The sequence below is a fragment of the Abramis brama genome (genome assembly GCF_963993115.1).
Source record: "Abramis brama genome assembly, chromosome: 3".
NCBI classification, from domain to species: domain Eukaryota; kingdom Metazoa; phylum Chordata; class Actinopteri; order Cypriniformes; family Leuciscidae; genus Abramis; species Abramis brama.
Window position 1 is genome coordinate 44367817 of NC_139965.1, and position 16104 is coordinate 44383920.

Below are 16104 nucleotides of genomic sequence, written 5' to 3' on the forward strand. Positions count from 1 at the left end.
AGCAGAGATTATTGCATCAGAGTTTTAAAATTGAGGAACATATGTAAATGCACATGTCTTCTAAATGTGTAAATGCAGATAGACACTGTTTCTTTGCTCAGCAGAAGGAGCAGTACACCACTGTTTCATCTTTGTTTATAAATTCTCACGTAAGAGTGAATCAATTTTGATTTCTCTCAGAAAAGTTACAATGGTGGTTTCTGTCTTTATTGTATAATTTGATTCTTCATGTCATTCATTTAACCAACTCAGCTAAAATATACTTCTGTTATATATTTGACGCTAATGTGTAGGCAACAATGACATTTCTGAAATATGCTTTAGATTTTTTATTTGTTTTCTAATTTCTGTCAATATATAATTCTTTTTTGTTTCTTCCACAAATACAATACCATTAAAACAAAATCCAGTTCCTGTAAACAATCTGACTACCAGTAAGAATTTTTTTTCTACTTATTCTATTATGAAGTAATATTTAATATATGTTGTATTGTTTCCTCATCAGCAACTCTAGAGCCAAACACAACTACAAAACAAAATCACATCAACACTCTTACCAGCCATCTTTCTTCACAACCACAACCAACCATTAGTGCAACATCAAGCAAAGCATCTTCTGGTGAGCATTTCTTCACAATTTGCAAGTTTTCAAGGACAATCAAATGTAGGTTTTGCAATCATGGCTTTCGTAAAGGGAATATTCCTGAATGAAATGTTCTAAACACTCTTTCTGCTATAAATACAACTTTTGGAGCTCCAACTATTAATACATTCACCCCAAAAACGATTTGGATACTTAATCCACACTTTGAAATGGTTGAATAGTTTGAAATTTTGGTATCTAATTCAATGCCATTTATATATCTTTACAAATGTTTGTGGAGGAAAATTGATGCAGACACTTTTATCCAAAGTAATTTACATTGAATTGCAGGTATACTTTATAAGGCTTGCATTCTCTGGGCACTGAAGCCAATATCTTGGCATTGCTAGCACCATGATCTACTTTTTGATCTACAAAAATCTAACATTGTTTTTCATGTACTATATTTTAATGCATGTAGATCAGATAAGCATGGTTTCCTTTCTTATCCAACACACAAGAAGCTAAATGACAGCAGTAATTAAAATACAACAATTTGTGTGTCTGTGACTGCTTTAATGCTTTGTACAATAGACTTGTGTGTAAAAATGTGTTTATTTTCCAATTAAAGGACCACTGTAAAACTTTACTGTAAATTTACAGCGAATTTCCTACAGAATTGTACTGTATTTCCATAATACAGTATTAGGCTGTATATTTTACAGAACAGCTGTAAATATACAGCACATTTCTGTTTTCAACCCGATAAATTCGTAATACAGTATCATACTGTAAAAGCACTGCATTGTGGGATTGATTTTTTTCGCGCTCAATTCAGTTCAAATGTGATGCGAGCAGACAGTAGCTACTACAGGCAAACTTGATTTGTCAGCGGGATTCAACTGAACAGAATAATCATTTCTGTTAACAAGATAAACAGTGCCTGTGAATCTGTGAGCAATTTTTAAGCTTTTGTGAGCTTCGGTTCGTGTTTCAAACATTAGTTGCCTGCGACGCAACAGAAAATGGGCGACATTAACGTGCTACAGTAACGTTACATGAAGACGGATGGAAGAATTTGTCATCTGAATAACCTGCGCCTGTGACGATTAGTGGGATTTAGAGTTTGAGAAGATGGAAAATTGTTCAACTGAGTGATACGGTAAGCCAATATATTTTGTTTTTTTTGCGTTCGCATTTCTACATTGTTTTCACAAATGCTTAACGTTATTTGTTTTGATTTTGCGAACGCGGTTTTCTACCGCGGCCGCGCATACAATTCACTCTGTTCCACCTGTTTACCAAGTAACGTTAACGTTAATTTCGATATTTCACATAATAGGCAACATATACCATGTTATTTGCATGACCTGCTTTTGATATATTTTTCGTTTCAGGCTTTGTAATCTGATGACGGTCCAGTGCTAATGTAAGTGCTTTTAAGTAGTGTTACAGTTATAGTCTATGGTAAAAAAAAAATGCTATCAAATGCTGTCAGTTCTGTGATCGTGCTTTTGAATCGTTGTCAGAATTTTGCTAGCACAAGAAAATCCTTGTTCCTAATGCTGTTTTCAAATGTACGTTAGTATTCCTGATTGCCATGATGCCATGGTCCTACAACTAACAATTCAAAGAGAAGTTAGACAGTGTTATCCTTCAAGCAGATAAGTAGGCTAGATGATATTCAACAAATCTCATTAATCTGTAATATGTTTTATGTTTTGGTTCTGTTGATCATGGTTGTGCTGTCCTTTTTAAAAATTGTTTCAGGAATTTGCAATGCTGATGTCCAGCAATCTACATTTGCCAGAGAGTCCACGCCTTATTTCCTGGTATGTAAACATTAAACGGGTAGTTTAAACCTAAAATGAAAAGCCATCATTTACTCACTCCACTGCAAAATATGTTTTTCTTAATTAGTGTTTTTTTCTTGTTTCCAGTCCAGATATCTAAAATTCTTACATGAAGAAGCATTTAATTGACAAGTAAAAATTGTCTTGTTTTCTGAAAGAATAAGTAATTTTGACTTATTCTTTCAGAAAACAAGACAATTTTTACTTGTCAATTAAATGCTTCTTCATGTAAGAATTTTAGATATCTGGACTGGAAACAAGAAAAAAACACTAATGAGTTTATGCTTAAAACAAGCAAAATAATATGGCAGTGCGTTTTAGTGTTCTAACCCTAATCAATTTTAATATTTAGGTGAAAAATTTAATTTATAGGAATAGATAGACAACTACATCGAACCACAGTGGAACCCACAATAGTTATTTTAATTATTAATATTATTTATTAATTCATTTTATTTTTTATTTTTTTCAATTACAGGTCAATCTCTAAGCAACCAGTGCTGGACATTACGTTTGGAAGGTCAAGGTGTGTGTGGAAAGGATCACAGCCTAACTTCATCACTGGCCTGGAAGCGTTGTTTGCCTCCTCCTATAACTTCAGCTTGCAGTACAGGAAGAGGCAGCACCTTGAGTTTGTTCAGAGGTTAGTCATTAGCATATTTGCCATTCATATAAGTATTAGACTGAATTGTGACTTGTCTTGACAGTATTTATTAAGCTGACTACTGGTATGAACAATATGGCCCTGGTTTCCATACAGGGCTTAGCTTAAGACAGGTCTAGGCCTTAATAAAATTAGGGTATTTAAGCAGCTTTTATAAAAATGTCTAATAAAAAAAAAAAACATTACTGGTGTGCATCTTGAGACAAAACAGTGGCAGTCACATATTTAAGATATGTCAGTGCAAGTTGTTTTCAGTTGAAGGATTAGTGAAAATTCTATCATTAATTACTCACCATCATGTTGTTCCAAACCTGTAAGACCTTTGTTAATCTTCAGAACACAAATGAAGATATTTTTGATGAAATCTGAGAGGTTTCTGAACCAGCCATAGACAGAAACGTCTTTGCAACTTTCAAGGCCCAGAAAGGTAGTAAAAACATTGTTTAAATAATCCATGTAACTACAGTGGTGCAACCTTAATATTATGAAGCGATGAGAATACCTTTTGTGCACAAAAAAAAACAAAATAACGACATTATTCGACAATCTCTACTCTTTCACGTCATTCTCCTACGCTGTTGACGTAGTGAACAGCATTTATATATTCATTTATATATCGCTTTTAACAATATAGATTGTTTCAAAGCAGCTTTACAGTGATAATAGGAAATTACAGTACCATAGATTATTTTGGCTTTACAGCAGCTCTAGAATAAAGTTATTAGATCAACTATTTTTGACTGTCAAAATGCAGGCGGACACAGCTTCCGTGAGTTGTTCAAAATCTTTATTTTTGGTAAACTCTGTGTACACAAACAATGTTCTCAATGCTGGAGTTCATGTGTAGAGCCCCTGGTGATACTTCAAGCACAGTTTCATGTTGTGTCGAGCCTTCTTAGTGTTTTCAAAAATAGCGATTTTTAATGCTATCATAGTAGTGCCCCATGCACTCCCATTCAAAAGGCAATTTGACCAAAAACGAAAATACGGTCAAACTTAAAAGTGGCGTTTCCATCCTAATTATGCTTTTAAACAAAAGTTTGCCTCAGGTAGATTAACAAAAAGACCCTAGGTTGCATTTTGGCGAGAGTTATCCTTTAATACACTCCGGCCCACTCATCCTCACAAATCAGTGTAGGAGAATGACATGTAAAAGAAGAGATTATTCAACAATGTCGTTATTTTAGGGTTATTTTGCGCACAAAAAGTATTCTCGTCACTTTTTTACATGTTTTTACCACCTTTCTGGGCTTTGACAGTTGCAATGACATTGATGTCAATGGAGGGACAGAAACCTCCCAGATTTCATCAAAAATATCTTAATTTGTGTTCCCAAGATGAACGAAAGTCTTAAGGGTGATTTTTGGGTGCAAACATGCATTTTAGTCTGGTAAATGTCATGTTTAACATTATCATGTAGTCATGTATGCAATAAACATTGCAAGGCTTGCAATTAAAGTTAAATTATTTCTGTCACAAAGGTTTGGGCTGCATTCTGGCAATGTGTGCTCTATATAAACAGAGTCTATGGCTGCCTTTCCACTGATACTCTGATGGGACCTGATGAGGGGATGATATTAAAAGTTGTAGAATAAAACTTTAAATCTGGCAACCCCACTTCCAAAAGTTTAGTTAGTTGACAGTGCACATGTAAACAGACACATTGAGTTGATGTATTTTAACCAGGGCAGAAAAAATATCAGTTATTGATCACAACATCCAACATTGCATTTTTTTTTTCATGTTCAGTTTTATCCAAACAGATTAGTCGTTAAAACCGATATCTGTTTTTTATTTACACATCTTTTGTGCTGTCTCTCTATGTCAAAATATATAAACTCAGTCCATAATATTTCATTGTTTTTTTTTCCTTTCTTTTCTGCCTTTTAGACGATTTCCTGACATCAATCCTGAACGTGGATCAAAAACAAAGAAAGGACAAGTAACTTCAAAGAAAACTGGCCAAGTTGTGCAAAAAAAGAACACTGTAAGCCTACAGGTGTCCTCACTTCTGCGAAAACTTGAAGACTTTGAATAGGATTTCGTTTGCACTTGTATGGACTTCAAAACAGAAACAGCAATTCACTGTCATTATAAAGCTTGGAAGAGCCAGGACATTTTTTAATATAACTCCGATTGTATTCGTCTGAAAGAAGAATGTCGTATAGACCTAGGATGACTTGAGGGTGAGTAAATCATGAGCTAATTTAAATTTTTGGGTGAACTATCCCTTTAATTAAGTGCTAAGTGTTACCTGTTTGTTGTTAAGTGTTAAAATTGCATTTTATGTTTAAAAAACATTCAGCCAACATGTTCACAGAAGGCAATTTTCTGATCTTTGCTTTTAACCAAAATAAATGTTTTAAAACCCAGAAAATTTTGTTTTCTTTTTCCTAGTGTGACTACTATACAATTTATTGCTGTAGACAAGTTTAATATTGTAAAAGTATGTGGTATATATACTGTATTTGGTAATTACAGTGGAGTACTGTAAATGCTGTTTACTGTACTAGTGCTGTAAAAATACAGTATGTGGCTGGCAACCCAGCTGCCAGTATTTTACTGTAAATTTACAGTACAACGTTTTACAGTACAATACTGTAAATGCTGTTTACAGTACTAGTTCTGTAAAAATACAGTATGTGGCTGGAAACCCAGCTGCCAGTATTTTACTGTAAATTTACAGTACAACGTTTTACAGTACAATACTGTAAATGCTGTTTACAGTACTAGTTCTGTAAAAATACAGTATGTGGCTGGCAACCCAGCTGCCAGTATTTTACTGTAAATTTACAGTGAAAAGTTTTACAGTAAGGTCAACTTGCAGATAATTCAGGTATATTAAATTCCATTATATTTAAGCTCAATTGAAAATCTTTGGTGAGAATATAATCCAGGGTTCCCGCGGGGTCTTAAAAAGTCTTAAAAAGTCTAAAATTCTGAACTTTAAATTTAAGGCCTTAAAACGTCTTAAAAACGGACAGATTTTCATCCGCAGATTTTCATTTTTAAATTTCATTTAGTCAGGTCTTAAAAAGGGTTTACCCTCGTTTATTTCCAGAAACGCGCAGAAAGTTATTACAAAGTAGCAAAAAAGTATGGAGTCGTAGCCTACAAAGCGGAGCTCTAGTACTGGGGTCTCCAACACGTCGCTCGCGGCCTGATTGGAGGTCGCTCGCCAAGAGGCCGTTCACATATCGCGTCTTTTGCGCGCTCAAGTTCATTCAAATGTAGGCGCGCGGTAAGCGTGCTCATAATTGAAGCAGGGTGGCCGCGGGTCCTTAAAAAGTCTTAAAATGTCTTAAATAAAGTTTTCCTAATAAAAGGCCTTAAAAAGTATTAAAATGTCTTAAATTCATATTCGATAGGTCTTAAATATTTCTGGTCACGTTACCGCAAAAATGTCTCCAGTCTGACGGACTTAATGTCCGTCAAATAAGCAGTAAAGCATTGAATCGCCAGAATGATTCAGATTTTATTACATAAACAGCTATTGATAATGATAATGTAGGCTTTTTCTGGTAACGCTGTTGAGGCTCGCGCTGCTTGTCTCTGTGTCTGTGATAGATTTTAAAGGAAGAAATCAAAACAAATGAGCATAACGGCAAACATAAAGAAACAAACTGAGGTAAAAATTCAAAATGTTGAGTTTTTTATTTATAACATGTGATATAGTTAAGTAACAGGGTTTTTCCTGCATATATTCTGTCAAATTTCGTGCCGCCTCCGGCTCTCGACAATGACAAATAACTATGGGAATCACCGAAAACGTGAGGATGATTCTGTTTTATTTCATTTAATGTAAGTGGCGATTGATAGCCTATAGTTGATAATAATATAGTCCTACCTAATGTACTGGCGGTAACAATGTTGCGCTGTTGAGGCTCGCGCAGTTATTTATAACATATTATAGTTAAGAAACAATATAGCCTATAGCCTAGGCTACACGCGACCAGAGAGCTGTTTTCCTGAATGCCATCAAGATTGAAACCGAGACTGATTTCATAACAGTTCAATAAACAAATAGTTAAAATTAAGGCACTTACATTTTAGACGCAATGACTGTTTTTGTTCTGTTTCAGCAGCGAAAATAGTTCCAAACAAAGATCACAGCAGAACCGTAACATCTCACAGCAACACTTGTTGCAGCAGCATTACTGAATGATTCAGCGTTTTGAACGAATCGGTTGAGTCAAAGATTCAATTACCCATTCATAAACTGCCTCATTCTGAATAAATCAGCCGTTTGAATGAATCGTTTGAATGAATGACTCAATGACTCGCTCATTAAGACGGTCGCCTGCCGCCTCCTACTGGCGGTTTAGTTTCATAAAGTATCATTCTTTCCAACATTCCTTATTTGTATATTCAGAAATATTTAAAATAATCTAATTTAATACAGTTATAATTTTTCAATGTAAATCATTTAATTTGATTGATAACAGCCTAGTGTCTTATTATTTTAATTGAATATATTGATCAAATTTAAGAATTTGAAATGAAAGATGGAACAAACATTTAATAAAATTAGGGGAAAAATGCCCTTTATAAAAGGTACAAAAAATTAGTGTTTTCAAACAGTGATGTAATGAAATATTGACAATTTAAGTTTGAAGGGAGTAAAGCCTCTGTTTAGGCTATTAAGGAAATGTAATTTTGCCAAAAGAAGAACTTTTATTTTAAATAAATGTTAATTTTAAATCAGCTAACTTCAATGTGATATGTTACCATATTATCATGCTTAACACTGAGAATTTGAATAATTGTAATGTGATGATCAGATGCAGATATCTAAATAAAAGAATATAGGCGGTTTGCGGGTGGATTATCTATTTTTAACAGTGGATTCGGGTGACTCAAAGTGCACCAGATTAATGAATTTATCTTTAAAATTTACAAAATTTCCACCCACAAGCTCCACCCACAAAAATAATGTGGGAAACACATAAGGCTATATGATGATCTACAAAAAATACAAATTTAATTATCTTATTATTAAAATACATTATTAGGATTTTACCACCTCCGCCTCATTTTGAGCCAGGAAAAACCCTGAGTAACATAACATGAAAGGAGCTATTTTGCTGAATATTCTCACAATTGCAAATGTTACATTGATTTTAGTTCAATAAACAAGTAATGAATATTCAATTATTTCAATTACTTGGGTTAAATATTACATATACGCATGTTATATAATGTGTATTTCCATCACAGGTTTGGTCTTAAATTTCATTCAAAGTGGCATTAAAAAGGTCTTAAAAAGTCTTAAATTTAACTTGTTTATATCTGTAGACACCCTGTGAAGCGACGCGCTCGTTTTTTCCAGGCGCTGTCTGAAAGCTCAGTCAACAGGAAGGATGGGGGTGCACCCAAACACTACGGGTGTTTTTCTCTTCTCCGTAAATAAATCTTGTGGCAGAGCTACAGCAAGCGTTTTTCGGTGGTGGAAAATCCATTAGCTACTACAACTTCTTTGTCATTGTGGAGACGCAGGGCATGGTTGCATAGCAACGACAGACGCCAGACGGGAAAATAGGACCGAATTTTACTATTAATAATAAAAGATAAGCTAAAGTGCATTGTAAATGTCAGTAATTTATCTTTTTTGACTCATTCTTTTTATAAAAAATGATTTAAAGTCTGAAATATGTGAGGTTTATCTTTTTCTAAAACCTTTTTTTGTCAAACCTTTATTTTAACTTGTACATGTTAGTATATAACATGCAAGACACTTTAAAAATGTTCATTTTTAATGGTATTATTTTAATGTTTATGTAAACAAAAAGTGCATATTGATGCTAAATTTATTTATTTGCTGGTTTTCGACATAAAACTTGGTGAATTGATTTCATTGTATAGTATTAATACTTTTTGAGCATGATTCTGTGATAACCGTGATCATTTTTGTCACTATAATAATTAAATTAAATGTTCATGCCATTTCATCTCTAGTTATGATCAACTAAAATCAACTAATTATGTGTTTTTTTACAGTATAATATGCAATTTTCTATAAAAAATTTATATCTGATTCTGTTCTTTTCTCTGACACGTGTTGTTGGGTGTGGAAGGTTACTAATGTGATTTATCTGTAAATTAAATTAATGCTTTTTCAATTACTGAATTCATTGAAATAAAATTAATTCTTTGATTTGAATATTTATTTGGTAATGCGTTGTGTAGGTCTTAAATTTCAATCTTTATGGTCTTAAAATGTCTTAAAAAGGTCTTAAATTTGACTTATTGAAACCTGCAAGAACCCTGATAATCATAATCATCATTCTCTTCATAGAAAACAGATATCTGTGGATTCTGTTGCCTGTTCTGTGTATTGTTCTGGCAGCAATGATATACTTGAAATTCAAGTGTAAAAAAGTCCAGCATCGGCCAGGTGACTAAATCTGAATGAATCCTATATGCAATACTTCCTTTATTTCTGTCAGTAACTCCATAAATGATAATCATATATTTTCCCTCTTTTCAGAAATGGCTGACAATGGAACAGAGAAGTGAGTGTATATGTTTACAGAATCTCAATCTGATAATGTACAGCCAGTTAGCTGTTATTGTAAAAAGTTTGATTGAACTGGAAGTCATTTTATTTGCATATTTTTTTACACAAATCTGGATTAAAAAATGCGAATGCCACGCCCTGTATTAAACGTGAACTCTAAATTAAGTTTTGGGTGGGTTGAATACAGTGTAGCCGCAGTAGAGTATGATAGTATTCAATTCTTTACCCTTGTCAAAAATATTAATTTTACTAAATTGCTGATTGAATATGAAAATTATTAACAGTAAGTGTATGATGTATTGTTATATTTTGATGGCTCACGTTATCGTTTTTATTGGTGTTCTTTTATGTTGTTGCGGGCACTCAGTGCTTCTTTCCAGAGGACAGACAGTAACAAAGACGGTGTTATGCTGTTAGGAGTCAGTAAGACATCAGTTGGAGAGGACAATGGTATGTCACTTACTTCTCTGTCTGTGATAATCACTGCATAAATGTTTGAGAACACAGGAATAAGACTTTAGATAGTCTTGTTTATAATGGGGATGTATTTTCTACTAAACAAATGTGTTTGTTCCAAACCATGCACATATTATCTTTCTTCACTGTGAAGCACAAGAAGATATTATGAAAATTGTCAAAAGCTTTTTTGACAAAAACTGATGAAAATACTGTTCAGAATATCCAATTTTGTGTTCTAGAAATACAGTCAGGTTTGGAACAACATGATCTTAAAAGAAAGATGACAAAATGTTCATTTTTGGGAGTACTGTCCCTTTAATACATAAAAGCATTTCTATCAAAAGCCTGGATATTTATTATTACATAACTTCACTCTTCACCCGTGTGTTTGGCATGGTCGCTATATGTTTTTATTGCTAGTGTGTAGTGCAAACAATCCCAGATTAGATGTAGTGAGACTCGGCTGTTTGGTTCAAAAGCCTCTCACAGGCAATAAGACAGATCCAATCCCATTTTTCATACCCAGATTGTTCTCGCTTTAATCTGTCCACACCCTTCCCTTCTTGGCATTCCATCGCATTCCCCATCTCCAAACACTCAGAGGAAGCCGAGGGCTTTGAATATCTCATTGTGGATGCAATAGAAGGTGCTTCCTCCTATTTATCGCACCTCCACAACGCCAGTATTCCCCTGCCTCTGTCCCCTTTTCCCTAACCGCCACCCAGTAAAGATAATAGGGAGATCAAAGATAGGCATTTCCACTGCAAAACACTATCACTAACACTGTGACCCTAGAGACCTGCAATGCCATTGTGTATAAACACAGACTTTTTTAATATGGAAATATTTTTCTCTGCAAGCTCAGATCTAGTCTAGTGTGCGGTTAAAATTGTGCAATTTCATTTGACTTAGTCCCTGCATGCTTCAAACCATGATTACGATGAAGGAAATGCTGTCGATTGTTTTGTTGAAAAGAACATTTGAATGAGTGCTGTGAGTTTGAACAGCTATTGTGTCTAGTATGTCAATGCGACAATGTGGTTTGTTCCTATTTACCCAATGTCTGGCATAATAGTTTTATACAAGTATAAATGTGAAAAAAATTATCATTATGTAGTGCAATTTACGTCTGTGTTTACCACATGAAAATGTTAAACACAGAGATTTTATATAGAATACATAATAGACAAAAACTATAGAATATTATAGACAAAGAAAAAACAATATGAACAACCCAAACCTCCTCAAAAAGATGTTTTTTCTTTTTGGGATATAAAATTCTGTTAAAAAAAAAATCTGTCTAATTCTAATTATCATTAAACTTGAGAATGGTCAGACATTATTTTTGAACATTTTCTCATAAACCTCAGAAACAATTCCTGAGAAAGGCTCTTCTGCAATGAGCTAATGAATGTTTGTGTGTAGCTTGATGTTTGTGTTTGTTTTTTAAAGCAATGAATTTGTCAACTTTAAGGCGCAATTCCTCTCTCTAGTGGGTAAATGATTTATTACAACTATTCAGTCTTATCACTCTAAGTACTGGCAGCTCATTACTCGGATTTGGTCTTGTAGTTAAAACATTTTTAATTTTCTGTTAATTTGACTTTCTGTATATATACATATAAGTGCAATAAAAAACAGGACACTTTCTGTTATTTAATGGTAGCCTATAAAAACTGCAAATGTTAAATAAATCCGTAAAATAATAGAAGATATACTGGCAACTCATTACTCTGACTTTGTCCTGTAATTAAAGGGATAGTTCGCCCAAAAATGATATTTAAGCCATGATTTACTCACCCTCAAGCCGTTCGAGATGCATATGTCAATCTTTTTTCAGACGAACACATTTTCAGTTATTTTAGAAAATGTCTTAGATCTTTCAGTGGTTATAATGTGAGGCAATGGGGTCCAGCTGATTCACGTTCGAAAATGTACATGCATCCTTCTCAAAAATAATCCATCCGGCTCCAGGGGGATAAACGAAGGCCTTCTGAGGGTAATCCGTGCGGTTTTGTCGTAAAATATACATATTTAAAACTTTATAACTTTACGTTCACAGAGATGGAAAGCGTCGTGACGTAGAACGAACGTTGAGTTTTGTTTTGCTCTGCTCTCTGGCTGCGCTGTCACGTTCGTTCTACGTCACGACGCTTCCTACGCTACGTCTTACGTCATACGCCAGCATCCATCTCTGTGAACGTGCACCGACCGCCAGGGCCGTGCACAGGGGGGTGGCCCGGTGGCTAGAGCCACTGCCCTTCTGCCCTCATCAGCTGAGGTGCCCCTCTCGCCCCCCTCCCTAACCCTCCAGAAGATTCCCATAAAAACGTTCTGTTATCGCTCCGCTAAAGATCCACTGATTCCGCTAATCCGCTCCGTGTTTTCCTGCTTGCTCCGCAGCGTCACTCGTAGACAAGCATGTGCCCGCTCTCCGACGACAGTTTCAGAATAGATTTTCGTCCCATTCACAGGTCGATTACAAATTACAATCCACATTACAGACAGTAGTCGATCCACAAAATTAGTATTTTGGTAATATGTTTTTGTATTTCTGTCGCAAAATGTTTTGCTCCTGGTCTTCAAATAGTGCTAACAAGTTACAACTCGTGCAACATCCATGTTCTTGGAAGAAAAGCAAATGTGTTTTGTGCCGTTAGCCACCTTGTAACCTACTATACTAAAGTACTATTCATTTAGATTAGAAAAACTGTCTGCTAAATATTCTATAATGATTTACCCTCTGGCTTTCTAGAACTTTGATTCAATTTTTTGCAATGTTGAATAGGCTTTGTCTTTGCTCTTTCTCACTCTGTTCTTCTAATTTTGTGAAGGCATTGTTTTTTTGTCTACAAAATCTGCAAACAACAGAAAATGTTATTTATTTATTCATGATTTATTTATTAGTGTTATTTATATTAGATTAGATCAGGTTAAATAATTTGATTGAACAAGAATTCTAATTTTCACTACTCCCGGTGTATGATTGCAGAACAATATATGTTTGAAAATTTATGGAGCAACAGATTTTGTGTGAAAATAAATCAGAAAGGTGGTTTGTTTAAAAATCTTATTAATGTATGAGGTGGCAAGGAGGTAGGCTACACACGGGGTAAAACCAGCATGGTAAGACACACAGTATTGATAAAAATACTTAAGCTAAATTAATATGCTTTTAATAATGTCTAAGTTGATACTTGTTCAAACCAATCACTTTAGTAAAGTTTATAACAATTTTGGAGTTATTTTGATCAATTAAATAATAAATGTTTGTTCAATAAATATAGGCTATCTGTCATAATTTTCATTTTAAAAATACAGAAACAAGATTCTTGAGATCTTTGTATTTAAATTGCTACATAAGTCTAAAACATAAAAAAATATACATAAAATAGTAGATTAAATTAGCACAGAATCAACTTTGATCAAGTCAACGATCAGCCAAATTTCATCAAAAGCGTTTATGAAAAAAAGTGCTGAGCAGAATTTGTGCCATTGAGTGGTATAAAAGAGAATTAAGTCAAATGCGCATTTTACCCCGGTGTGACTTTATAACTGTTGTAACCTGTATATCATTTCAATTTATACTTTAAGTGTATAATATTAAATTAAATGTCTATACTACTTCCATAGGATGAGGCAGCTCAGAGAGTGAGAGCCCACTGAGCATCAGACAGTTAAACTGGCATTGACATTGAATTATTTATTTGGAAGAGTAATTATAACAACATAACTTGATTTTGCACTAAATCCTAATTGTAATCTTATTGCTCATATAAAAGAGTTGTTTTTAATTTTCTGTATTAAGATGATACTGCCTCATTCAAACTCCTTATAGTGCCCCCTTTTTTGGTTTAAGCCACTGCCCCTCAAAATGTCTGTGCACGGCCCTGCCGACCGCCACCGGAAGCCAGTTATTTTAGTTTATAAAGTTTTAAATATGTATATTTTTACGACAAAACCGCACGGATTACCCTCAGAAGGCCTTCGTTTATCCCCCTGGAGCCGGATGGATTATTTTTGAGAAGGATGCATGTACATTTTCGAACGTGAATCAGCTGGACCCCATTGCCTCACATTATAACCACTGAAAGATCTAAGACATTTTCTAAAATAACTGAAAATGTGTTCGTCTGAAAAAAGATTGACATATGCATCTCGAACAGCTTGAGGGTGAGTAAATCATGGCTTAAATATCATTTTTGGGCGAACTATCCCTTTAAATTAAATTAAATTTTCTGTTAATTTATGGTTTGCTTGCAATTCATTTATAATAATTATATTATTGTATTGCAATTAATACTTTCAATACAAAGACAATTTATTTCAAGATTATAAAGCCTACAGCAACAAAAATATAACTTTTCTGTTAGTTAACGGTGTACCTACAGTGATAACAGTTGTTGAAAAAAAAAATTCTTAAAAGACTAAATTAAAAATACTACACTTATGTCCCAAAGGGAAAAGTTACCCCTCTGTAAAGTGTTCCGGGTTTGCTATACACTTATCACTGTTCCTTCAATGATTTGGGCAATTTGGGTTTTTGTTTCTACATTTTTATTGTCTCTATCACCATTTAATACAGCTGCAGCAAGATAAGTGGAGTTCTGCAGGAGGAGAGGCTCAACATTAGCCATGAATCCACACTCACTTACTCTGAATAATGAAGAATAATGACAAAGGAACTGAAGAGGAAAGGAGTGATGAAGGAGTGCTTCCCACAAACAAATGATTTCTTACTTTAAGATAAGTGTTTGTGTTTCAGGACAGCAAACAGGAAATATTGTGTTTGGACATACTCCATTATTTGAATAGGATTGTAAACTCTAATTCTTCACACCTTTGCAACTTTGCTGTAAAGAAAAGTTGGTCATATACATGCAGTACTTTTTACACATTAATTTCCTAGTTTGTAATTTTAACTAGTTTGTGACAATTAAAAATTGCCTGGTTTAGCATTTATATCTTGAACTAACTGATTGGTCATTATTTTAGCTTTTTTGTTATTATTATTTTCAGCAAGTTACTGAAGTATTGTATATTTTTGATAAAATTGTGCTTAACAATTATTATTATTTTTGGTCAGTGTAATTTGTTCCTTGACTCCAATTGTTGGGCATTTATATCATCATATCCATTGTTTTAGCATTTATATCTTGAACTAACTGATTGGTCATTATTTTAGCTTTTTTGTTATTATTAATTTCAGCAAGTTACTGAAGTATTGTATATTTTTGATAAAATAGTGCATAACAATTATTATTTTTTGGTCAGTGTAATTTGTTCCTTGACTCCTTTGTTGGGCATTTAGTATAAACTGACTGTTCTGTTTGATGCTGTTCAATATACTATTACTCATTTTTAAATTGTTTTAAGTATTTGATAGTCTGAATTTTTAAGCGAATAATACTGTTTTTGTACCTTTTGTATGTACTGCTAAGATTTTGAAAGATTAAAGGAAGTTTAGAACTTCAAATGGACCTGGGTTTTCACTACTGCCACTGAGTTCTTAATGCACTGTGACTGACTGCACTTATTATTTAGGGTCATTAAAATAAATTAGAGAAACTGATGATGGGGTCATTGTTATTTTATTTCCAGTTAAAGACACATTGGTTTATTGGTTTCTAAAACTGACTGCCTGGGTTGTTTTAGCAGATATTTTTACCAATGTGAGCTATTATGGATATAATATACACAAGTAGTGCCAAACTTATTGAAGGCCAGATTATTGTTAATATAGCATGCTATAGAATATAATGGTTTTATCGACATAGTTTAATCATTACAAGCCAAGGATTTGATCAGTTCTTAGTTATATATATTAATATTTATTGAATTATAAAGGATAATTAGCTTAATTTTTATCACATAGACCTACGTGTTGATGTAGGGTAACGGGGGAAGTTGCTCTCCTTAAGAACAATGTGGATTTACTTTTAAATTGTAACATATTTAGATATAAGTTTAGCATGTGCAGTATGATGGTGCTTCAGCCAATGTGTTATTATAGGAAATAAATACAAGC

The 16104-nt window shown here is 33.8% G+C and overlaps 2 protein-coding genes across 10 annotated transcripts in view; both read left to right on the top strand.

Moving 5' to 3' along the window:
- LOC311078686 (uncharacterized protein) overlaps positions 1-15648 on the top strand; it is a 43339-nt gene extending 27691 nt beyond the window's left edge. For 7 of the 8 annotated variants that reach the window (XM_084107656.1, XM_084107658.1, XM_084107659.1 and 4 more), the window contains 5 exons: positions 506-619; positions 9396-9494; positions 9588-9612; positions 9985-10067; positions 14662-15647. In XM_084107656.1, coding sequence (XP_083963782.1) covers positions 506-619; positions 9396-9494; positions 9588-9612; positions 9985-10067; positions 14662-14675 — 335 coding nt within the window. In that variant the 3' untranslated portion in view covers positions 14676-15647. Of the gene's footprint in view, positions 1-505; positions 620-9395; positions 9495-9587; positions 9613-9984; positions 10068-14661 lie in introns of all 8 variants that reach the window. The other variant, XM_084107657.1, reaches the window with a different exon arrangement.
- On the top strand, positions 1974-5286 carry LOC311078687 (uncharacterized protein). 2 transcript variants are annotated; one of them, XM_084107665.1, is made up of 5 exons: positions 1974-2012; positions 2170-2251; positions 2354-2415; positions 2915-3079; positions 4991-5286. In XM_084107665.1, the coding sequence occupies exons 3-5, from the start codon at positions 2363-2365 to the stop codon at positions 5136-5138; spliced, it is 366 nt and encodes a 121-aa protein (XP_083963791.1). In that variant the 5' UTR covers positions 1974-2012; positions 2170-2251; positions 2354-2362; the 3' UTR covers positions 5139-5286. The 2 variants fall into 2 exon arrangements, with proteins under 2 accessions (XP_083963791.1, XP_083963790.1); XM_084107664.1 differs by lacking the exons at positions 1974-2012; positions 2170-2251 and having other exon boundaries at positions 2260-2415.
- Positions 15649-16104: the final 456 nt, after the last annotated feature.